This window comes from Gavialis gangeticus, unplaced genomic scaffold (assembly GCF_001723915.1).
Source record: "Gavialis gangeticus isolate Ggan-Ray unplaced genomic scaffold, GavGan_comp1, whole genome shotgun sequence".
NCBI classification, from domain to species: domain Eukaryota; kingdom Metazoa; phylum Chordata; order Crocodylia; family Gavialidae; genus Gavialis; species Gavialis gangeticus.
In genome coordinates this window covers 31,692,323-31,703,014 of record NW_017729026.1, presented here as the reverse complement: position 1 = coordinate 31,703,014, position 10,692 = coordinate 31,692,323, and the positions used below count along the sequence as shown (strand labels likewise).

At 35.3% G+C, this 10,692-nt stretch overlaps 1 protein-coding gene across 2 annotated transcripts in view; it reads left to right on the top strand.

Moving 5' to 3' along the window:
* AIM1 (absent in melanoma 1) overlaps nucleotides 1-10,692 on the top strand; it is a 153,951-nt gene that overhangs the window by 138,992 nt on the left and 4,267 nt on the right. For both annotated transcript variants that reach the window (XM_019520146.1, XM_019520147.1), the window contains 4 exons: nucleotides 1,706-1,845; nucleotides 4,272-4,395; nucleotides 5,832-5,987; nucleotides 7,576-7,738. In XM_019520146.1, the coding sequence (XP_019375691.1) occupies nucleotides 1,706-1,845; nucleotides 4,272-4,395; nucleotides 5,832-5,987; nucleotides 7,576-7,738 (583 nt within the window). The remainder of the gene's footprint in view (nucleotides 1-1,705; nucleotides 1,846-4,271; nucleotides 4,396-5,831; nucleotides 5,988-7,575; nucleotides 7,739-10,692) is intronic.

Below are 10,692 nucleotides of genomic sequence, written 5' to 3'. Positions count from 1 at the left end.
AGGCCAGGTCACGTCCCCTTCCCCCCAGCATGGCCAGATTGGTCCCACCATCTGCATGCACTCCTCAGAGGGTCTGAGCACCATCTGTCTGGCATACAGAGAGAAAAGGTTGGACACCACTGCCTGAAGACTGCAGAACCATTTGTTTATCCAGGCTATTTTTCTGCATCATGCTGTGCACTAGCATCTTCTGAATAACTTAATTATTGATAGCAAATTTTGTATTTCCTCACCTCCTCCCAGTGTCATGTCTTAAGTTATGCTGTAAACTCTTCAGAGTAGGACTCTTTGATCTTGCTTGTACTGCAGATCTACTCTATTGAGTCCCAAATAAATACATATTTAATTAGTAACTCTGTAAAACCTCAAGATGTAAGTGTATGTTTCTAAGCTCTTTTTAACACAAGTGCTAGTTTTATACAATGTAATAAAGAAATTGTAGGTTTTAAAGTTTCTAACTGACCCTCTTGCCCTTTTAGCTGAAGGGAGTGTTGTGTAATGACGTTACTGAGTCATGAAAATACCCAAGTTGGAAGGTGTGGTTCAAAGTCAAATGGCTTCATTCCCCCTCCTTTTTCCAGTGCATGCTCAGAATACATTATTTTAGAGGTACTGCTTTGGGCTATAGGGTGATTTATTAACCAGTTTAATACCAGCAACCATAGCCTTTTCATTCAAAGATGCAGCCACAGGAGAGGGAAGGAAAGAAATAAAGATAACTTCCTTATGCAGTAGTCCTGTGGCTAGCGCACTCATCCAGAAAGTGATCTGTGTTCTAGGCTCCTCTGAGCTTGAGCAGGTTCAGACATGCATCTCAGGGAAGGTGGACTATCTTCAACCCTCTAGCTGAAGTCATGCCAGTAAACAGATCTCTCGCACCCAGTGAAGAAGGCACTCACTTGAGAGGGAGTATCTCTAATCCAGTGATTATGGTGTTCTGCCCCAAATGCTGTTTATGCATTTTGTCCAACATGCTCTTTAAGAAAAGAAAAAAAAAAAGGGTAGGGGTGGGAATGCCAGTCATCCAAGTTTGTTTCAGTGGGGTTCATAAGAACAAAGGATCCAACCACCACAGAGCAGACTGGAAGATTAGAGCCTTAGACGTTTTATGTTAAAGGCATGCATTTGATCGGGCATATGACCCCAGAAACTATCTCGAGGATTACTTAATGAATACTTGCTTCCTTTTGTGGACCATAACTTTGTTCAAAATAAGAGGTATGGTTCCTTTCCATTCCTCCACTCAGATGACAGTGGAAAGCAAGGAGTTCTGGATAGTGACGTTTCTTAGGCTCTAAAAATCTTTTTAAAATAGTTTCCATTCAGCTTTGAGGATGCACATTCCCCAGTGATAGTTAACTGAACAATATAAGAGGGGTTTGATTTGTAATTAAAACTTGTTTTAAAGTATACTTATGATAGATATTATATGCAGCCCAAATGCATAGAACCATGGGTTTGTTTTCTGTGATAAGAATAGATTTGTTCATTCAATGCAAAAAAAAATATATATATATATATATATGGGTGTTATGAACAACCTTCTGTTGATGAGAAACTGTGGCAAGAGGAGTTTCTGCTATTCTGTCCCAAAAGGGAAAAAGCATTTAAAAATAAAGAATTTTTGTGGCTTGATGATCTCTCTAACCTCTCAAGTTCCACATGTAATTTAAAAGTACTAAGTAAACCTCTTCTTTTAATTCAGGAGCTTTCTGAACCATGCATAGCCCTTTTTGAAAAGGAAGATTTCCAAGGAAAGAAAATAGAATTTACTACAGAAATCTTAAATCTCCAGTTCCTGGGATACAATTCTCAAATAGCTTCAGTTCAAGTTTCTGGTGGCATGTAAGTTTAAACTTACTATTTACTTTTGTGAAACTAAGTAAATGTTAAATAGTACAAAAATACATGTGTAAATGAAAATAAGGAACATTGGGTTGAAATATTACTTCACAATTCAATCTTGATTTGCCAAGAGGAGGCTCAAAAGCTACTTCCTATGAGATGACATCACTGGAGAAGAAAGTGCTCTGTATCTTCTGGGCTAGGATGAGAAGCTTGAATTTGTATAAAACTGATGTGGGTATTGACTTCTTCATCCCATAGAAGTAAATATATAGGATTGGTGCCTTAAGGAAGTGTTCTTGCAAATTCCTCCAGTAGTATTGTTTCACTATATTGTTCCACCCCACAGTTTGTTGTGTACTGATTTCATGCAGGGCACTATTTACATGGGATGTTCTGTTCTTATCTCAATCAATAGGAAGCTGCTTTAGAAAGTCTCCCATATTTACTCCATTACCTAGTCACTACGAGTGAAGAGAGGATAGCTTTGGATCATTGTCGTTCTTCAATCTAAACTAGTGAGATTTCTCTGATTCAGTTTAGTGGGACTTTTTATTATGAAATTATTATGAAAATATTTTCTTTTGTTGGTTTACCTTAAACTCTTAAACTATGTTTAAAAAAAAATTATCTGATTTCATACATGCTGGCATACAAAAAATTATAAATGGCTTGAGGCAGTCTGAAAATTTTTCCTTTTCATATAGCTTTAATCTCCTTAGATCACACACTACAATTAGAATACTTCTGTTGAGTCTTCCTCCAAAATACCCATCTTAATTCTATAAATAAGTTTTTTTTTAAAAATTTTTTTTACTCTGTGAATAAAATTTGCATTTAAATAGTTCTTTAAAAAGTTCAAATTGCAGACTGATACCCCAGAGGAGTCCAGCACTGCCCTGAATTGGATGGCTTAACTCAAGCTGTCTTCAAGCATGCCTCATATTTGTCATCTGGACAAACTACTGGGAATATTTTCGTTTGCTCATTGAATAGAGATTTGAAGTTAATTCACAGAAAGAGGTCCTCAGGGGATAGAAATTCTGTTTTGCAAAGGATTTTGAATTTTTAGCATTTCTCTCTATTTCAAATAGAGAGGTTTTGTATCTATAACCTGCATACTTAAATACAGATCAGTTGAAAAGTTTTCATTTTGATTCTGATTTTTTTATTTTGTATATTATAAAAGTAAAACTTAACAACACATTTTTTAAAACTAAATAGTATTATGGGACAATTAAGTATCATTTAAACAAACAGAACTCCTGCTCCCTGTCTTCAGGCTGGTCTCTGTAAAATTACTATGATGGTAGAGTTAGAGCAATGCAATATATGGAGAGCAGAGCCAACAAGTGTTGTACAGTTACTATCCTGTAAGATTAACATAATACTTAAGTCTCAATCATGTATGCCTTTCAAGTAGAATTGGCTAGTGTTCTGATTTCTGTAATGACCATCAGGAAGAAGTTTTAAATTTCTTTGGAGAGGTATGAAAATATTTCCATCGTGACTTATTAATATTGGTCCTCAACCAGCTAAAGTGCAAGCATTTTCATAATTACTGAAAAGCTGCTTCTCATTTTCCATTACAGGAAATAATCTGAAGCCAAAGGCCAATTTGTTTCTTGGCCAAATATGTGGTTACTACTCAGTCACTAGAAGAACACCTTCAATTATGTGCACTTCCTATTCTAGGACAATAAACCACTGTGTTCTGGTTGTTCAGTGCCGTCAGAATTCCCTGCCCATGCACCACACATTGTGTTTGTGGCCAGGTCCATTGCTGACTCCTGTCTTCATCAGATCCCAAGCTTATTAAAACCTTCTCTGCTGCACCTTCTTCCCTACTGCAGGAGTTTTCACCAATAAGAGTAGCTCATTTTAAAAAAAGTAAATTTCATACCTGGTTATATATAATTGGGTAAGAAGTTTGGAAATTTAGGTACCCCCATATTTGGTGACTCATTTCACAGTAATGTAGAATAATAAGCATTCTGAGAACCCTTGTGTGTTAGAACTCCCGGGATTATTGCACACAAGGCAAAATCTGGCATGATGGTGAAAAAAAGCAGGCACTAAGTTATTTGTGCATGTCTGTGCACATCCTGACACTGTTCATTCATAAGAGCATTGTACTTCATACTCTTTTTAATCTAAGATAATGCTTTGTTTCATTTGGGGTGGGATTTATTTTTTTTATGACAAGATTTAGAAATGTGAACCCAAACCTACAACTCCTGGCATGGCTGCTATAAATCCAGAGATGATTTTATTGCTTTGGAGAGCAGTTGAAGATAAATATGTTCATTAGCACTGCTGACATAAGCGCACACTTTTGGTGCAATTAAACTTCTAAAATATCACTTAATATTTTCAGAAGCAGCCATCAATACATCTGATATTTCACAAGCATTTTGTATTTTCAGATGGGTAATCTACGAACATAGTAATTACAGAGGACGTCAGATGTTGCTATCCCCCAATGATATCCCAGACTGGTATAAACTAAGTGGATATCACCAAATAGGCTCTCTACGACCTTTATTACAGGTGAGAGAAGGGCACTGGTCTCCTTTGTGTGCTTCCTGTATGTTTATTGTTGTTGACTTTTGTTTTTGCAGTACAGAATTAAAGGCAACATTATAATCCTGTTGCAGGTCACAAAACAGAAATGGGGAACCTGGAAGGAACATTTTGAAAATTTTGTCTTTTACCATTCATAATATTTCTGTGGACTGTGCCCCTTGGTTTTGCTGTTCTGTTTCCCAAAGTCTAAAACTGTCTTCCATGTATACTTGAAACCAAATAAAAGTTACTTGTGAGCAAATCACTTTAACTGAATTGCTTCAACCAAGTGGTCAACCTTCTGAATTCCCCACTGGTCACAGACTATCTGTATCATCTTCAACTGTTCTCACAAATTCAACCAAATTGGCCAGGGAAACTGCTAATTTTTTGCCTAGGTACTTCAACCAGAAGCATTTAATCTGTTTTCTTGAAGAAAGCAAAAACAATTCTAGTCTGTTCTATAAACTTTTAAATATGTAAATTGATTAGTTGGTGACACTGTATAAAGTACCGTCATGACTTTTTTTTTGTAAAGATCATCTCATTTGAGGTTGAAGCATCATGACTACATAGATTTTTTAATACCTAGCCCATCCTCATAAACTCTAACACTGAAGGTTTATGTTAAATGATGCTTCATTGGGGGTGGGGAAAAAAACTTTTAGCAGTTCACATCACTCAAGTTTCAAAGCGCTTGGTATCTATAATGAATTCATTTGCTCCCTATCGTATAAATGTCTGCTCGAGCCTCAAAGACAAGGCAGAGAAATTAATCCAGAATAAATTAAGATGTGAATTTATAACACAGTAGCTATTCCACACAAGTGTGTAAAACTAGATCCTCCAAAGACACCCTTAGTGCATGATTGATAACAGTATCTGTACAAAAGTTAAGAGTGTAATTTTTATAAGAACCACTTGTTTGCATCCTGTGGACTATAGATTTTAAAGCACTGATACAGAATGAAGACCTCTTAAGCCTTGGGTCTCCTCAGACTTTCTTTTGTTTTTTAAATATCCCAATAGGAAATTCAGAGCTTTTTTGGGGGAGACAGAGGACAGGTCCCAAGTATTACATTGAGTAATACTGAATGCATCTACATGTACATATTAATGCGATGTAATAAAATTTGGTGCATATTGTGCCAAAATGTATTGCTCCTGGAACCTGTGTTTACATGTGCACCAGGGACCACAGCATGTTAAGCTGAGTTGGAGCAGCTTTGGCTGGCAGGGAACCTGTGGCCTAATAGGGCTGCAGGTGTAGACAGAGACTTTGCTGCGGAGCTAATTAGGCAACTCTGCAGTAAATATCTCATGTAGATGTACCCAGTAAGTAGCAGTTGCTTTGAGGTTAACCACAAACAAGATGTGTTCCTGCATGAAAGGCTATGGTTAAAATACTGTTGTTTTTATAGAAATGTATATACTTCAGACTTCGAAACAAGAAAACGGGACAGTTCATTTCAACTGATGGAAATCTGGACAATTTGAATCTTCTCCGAATACAGGTTTCAGAAGATAAATCAGATGATCAAATATGGGTTTATCAGGATGGATTCATCAAGTGCAGGGTGAGGTTAATGTTTTAGTGGAACTCTCTTGTTTTTATAAACATTGAATGATATATCTCAGTATAGCAGTCTATATAATTATGCAACTCAAAATCCTTTTAAAGATTCACAAGAGCACTGCCTGTTGTCTCTACAGTATCATATTTTCTTGCATACAACATCTTGGAATATAATATGTCTTATGTTTGGAAGACGGATTGAAGAAAAAGCATCTTTTTTTTTGTATTAAGTAACTGAGGCAACGTGCAAATTAAAGCTGTATAGAAACCAGCTGTAAAATTATTACGCATTTTCCAGTAATAACTTTATAGCTGGTTAGGCCTTTTTAAAGTGCCATAGTTAATTTGTAGCCACTTTAAATCGATTGTACAATTAACCAGATTTTTTGTGTGTAACACGTGTAACATCTAGAAAGGGCCTGAGTAGCAGCAGCCAAGGAGTAGAGCCTGCTTATTGTTCTGCTATAGATGCATCTTGTCCAGATTTTACTTTAACTTTTGCACTAACTGGCAGAGAATTCTTACCATATTTCTTGTACAGAATGCATGCTGCAATTCCCAGCAGCTGCTTTTTGGGAGGAAAAGGATATGTTGTATGCAAGAATATACGATATTTTTTGCCTTTTGGAAGCAATATATTCTCACTCTAATTAGGTCTTTCATTTTTTTCTTAAACCTGCATGCTATATGCTTTTATTTCTAAAATTAAAATGCACTTTATTATATTTTTTTCCATGTCATACTTCTCCATTTAACTGAAACACAAATTAAGTTTTTTTTACATTGAGCCTCCCCTTTTCTGAATGGCATAAATTAATGAAAACCAGGAACCCTGGTTACGTCTGATTTTAAAAAATCCCCAATTTTCAGTAGGGGGAAAAAAAAAGTAACCCCAAATTTACATTTTTCCATGTTTCATTTTAAATCACAGAAAAATGTGGATTTGGGGTTACTTTTTAACCAAAAATTGGGGATTTTTTTTAAATCGGACAAAACCAGGATCCCTGATGATAATAAACAACAACAATTGATATTCAAATGAAGAGTTTATTTTGTGTGTATTTAACCAACTAAAGACCTTTAGATATTTTCAATCCAGTATGATTGATTTGACTATTTCTGCTTCAGGTCAAATATACAATTAGGATCATAACATCCTATCTTCATAGATGGAGGAAAATAAATACCTAATGTTCCTTTTGTCGCATTAAAAATATCATTTAAGAAAATCAAACCAGGAAAAGACGCATCTTTTTACAATCTAGTGTGATTAACCCATTTTCAGAAATCCTTCTGCTCAAGCTTGAGCATCCTTCTCACATGAATCAGTTTTGCCAGTCCTTCATGGAAACTTAAAAGAGTTCCCCTGTAGGTTGCCAGCAGAAAGACAGACTTAGTCAATGCTATTTATTTCTCCCCCTCTCTCCCCACTAAGTAAAACCTGACTGATTTTTTTTCCTAGGGATAGAAAGTAGAAACCAGATCTGTTCTCTCCTGTCTATATCCTCCATCAGTGACGAGATAAAACTTGGGTACAGATGTTAGAAACAAAGCTGACTAACTCAGGTTTTGTGTTTTTAATTATACAGATGGTTGAAGAATTGTGCTTGACGATTGTAGGAAATCTTATAACTCCTGGCTCTAAGCTGGGTCTGTCACTTCAGCAGAATGAAGACAAACAATATTGGCATATTCATCCCGATGGCCGAATCTATAGCAAGATGAAACCAGAACTGGTTTTAGATATCAAAGGTAAGCACTTGTTGTCTTGTGTCACTTCTTCAGTTGCACATGTCATGATGGGCTTTGTACTTAAATGTTCCCATAAGTTTAAATATGGCTTTATACTTCAGACAATTTGATCATTTAGTATCACCTTCTGCATTACATAATTCTTTTTTACTCAGTAATTTCTACAGGCTCTTAATCCATAGATGTCTTTTTTTACCCCCAAAGTATATATTTATATTTAATTATTTGGAAAACCTAAGGTTTTTTAACTTTATCTGCATAAAATTCTTCAAAATATAAAATGTGGAAGAAAAGAAAAAAAAATACATTTATTGTTTTGATTTGTTTGGCCTGTATTTCTGCATATATGGCTTATACACTTAAGTAGTTGTTAACCTAAAGGATGTAAAATTTTATTTGCATTTTTCTTTTAACGCAAAAACAAGATTAATATTATAGTAGTGTCAGATCTGTAGGCACTTGCTGTTAATATATAACAGCTGGTGTTAAACTTTTTAAAGATTGTTTCATTTAGATGCAACTCTTGAGCTGTTTACTGTTTCCATTTTTTTTATATTCACAACAGAATTAACCCCTATTTTTGTTTTCAATATTATGTTTTTTGCATTTTACTTTTGTTTTTAAATTTAAATGATCTCTAAACAAGTCAGCTGTTTTAATTTTATTCTATTTAAAATGTTATTTGAAATAACATTGTACTGCTCATTAAAACAGCTGAGGGTTGTTTTTGTTTTTGGAAACAAAATGAGTAGAGATAAATATGGAATGTGTGGACACAAATGAAGCTTAAACAATGTTGGCTTTCAAAATTTGTCTTACACCAGTGCCTTAATTTTTCTCCCCCTACCCATCCCCACCCCTTCCAAAAGGGAAAGCATGACTATTAATGAGAAGTTTTATCAAAAGGAATCCAAGTCAACAGAGGCTGTTCATGACCCCAGGCAGAATTCTTTTTTCAATCTTAATTGAGCTAGTAGAAGAGGCAAACTATTTACATACTGGCTTGTCTTCAGTTAAACTTTTTTAAAAGGATGTCAAATTCATGCATTTAATTGCAAAATACCATGTTGAGTTGATCCAAAAGGTAAACTGTACATCTAAAGAGAGTGAGATTTAATATCCTAATATGCCTTGGAGAATGCTTTAGGTGTCTGTTCTCTTTCCAATTTTATGTCAGGCTCCTAAACAGTTTTTTTTTTTTTTAGTGTGTGTGTGTGTGTATATAACAAACTCATTGTGCATGTATAGATGAATGTATATACAATATAATAATATATATTTTATAACACAATTTCATATATAGATATTAAATATACATTATATATTACATAATTTTTTTTTAATGTTTTAAGATGCAGCAATGAGGAGTAAGCATCTTTTTTATATTATTTACTTGTAAGACTTAACTGTGACTGTCTTGGACTGACAGCTGCACATACTAAAAGGTACCCTTAAACTGTGGTAGTGAGTAGCAGCCAGATTATGATCTGCTGCTGGATTAATTCAGGAGAAACTTCAGTGAGATCAATGATATGATGAATCATAGTTGGGATCAAGACTCAGGAAAAATTTTAAAAAGTTACTTCTCTGTGGTGCTAGGGTAACTGGAACACTTTGTCAGCTGAGGTGAGGTGTTTAAGCCAGCACTGGTTAGAGGTTCAACAAAGGACCATTTTCTCCTTGAACTGCTCCCCTCTCATGTGGCAGAGACTGATTGTTGTGGCTTTCATGGGCAGAGTGCTAGATATTCTTTTCTCATACATTTACTTAATGGGATGGAAAGTGGTCTGGCTCTTTATAAAGAATAGTCCATCATTGTTTTGCCACCTAAAGTTGAAGTTGGAGCTATTATAAATCATATGAGAGCTGAGTAGAGAGAGAGCCGTCTCATAAATATGAAATAATAAATAGGTTTAATGTAGGTGCTTCAGACAATTTAATACAAACTGCACTTAATCCCTCCAATGGTGCTGAACCACCCTTAAGGTCTAATAACCTACCTCCATTTTTCAGCCTTACCATTCTTAAGTACATTTCCCTGACCAAAATGTATGGTTATGATGCCATCTTGTGGAGGTACTGCAAAAGTACCTGGCAGCTATTTGTCTGAAATTGCCATATATTTATAGATTTAAATTGTGTCATGTTCCACTTGATATCAAATCCAGATTATTTCATCTTCTTTCACTGTACTGTGCAACATACATAGTTGCACCTTATTCTGCAGTACTTCAAGAATGCGTATGCCATGCTGATAACTGTTCTGTACCTTTGAAGTACTTAGAGTTACTGTTTCCTAAAATGTTGTTAGATAAACGTTTATGTTGTTTTAACAAGCCAGATGTCATCTTTAACAGTGTTTGATTTCTTAATGAAAAATAAAATAGAGGCTTTTTCATGTACAAGATTTGCAAGATTTGCATTGCATCTAGTTGGAGTACAGGTGGAATTCATGGCGTCAGTAGGTCCTTATGTGATGTGGGGCTTGGTTACCTGAGACGCATTTCTTTTCCATGAGGGAGAGCTGTAAAGGGGTCTTGACAATTCAGTACACTTCTCTCTGAATCTGCCAGAGTCTGTATTTGTTGACTTAATATATTAAGGTGATTCCAACGATAAAGTTCACCCTTTGCTCAATCGTTTAGGGGGAGGATGACAACTTATAAGTACTTCTAAAGTACAGTTCATAATAAGTCATTATTATGGCAAAAAAATCATTCTGGAAGTAGTGCATATGGGAAAACAACTATAAGTAACATAGTACAGTAAAAGAAGGGAAAAAATATCTGACTTCAGTAGAAGAGCTGAAGCTAGGATTTTTCAAGCAGCATCCTGTGATATAAATATGGTTAGGAAGACCACCTGGTTCCAGGAATATTTCTTAATTGGAAAATAGGCAAACAGAAATGTGACGCATCATTTTTTGGTGGGTTTTAGATTTTCTAATGGTGTGT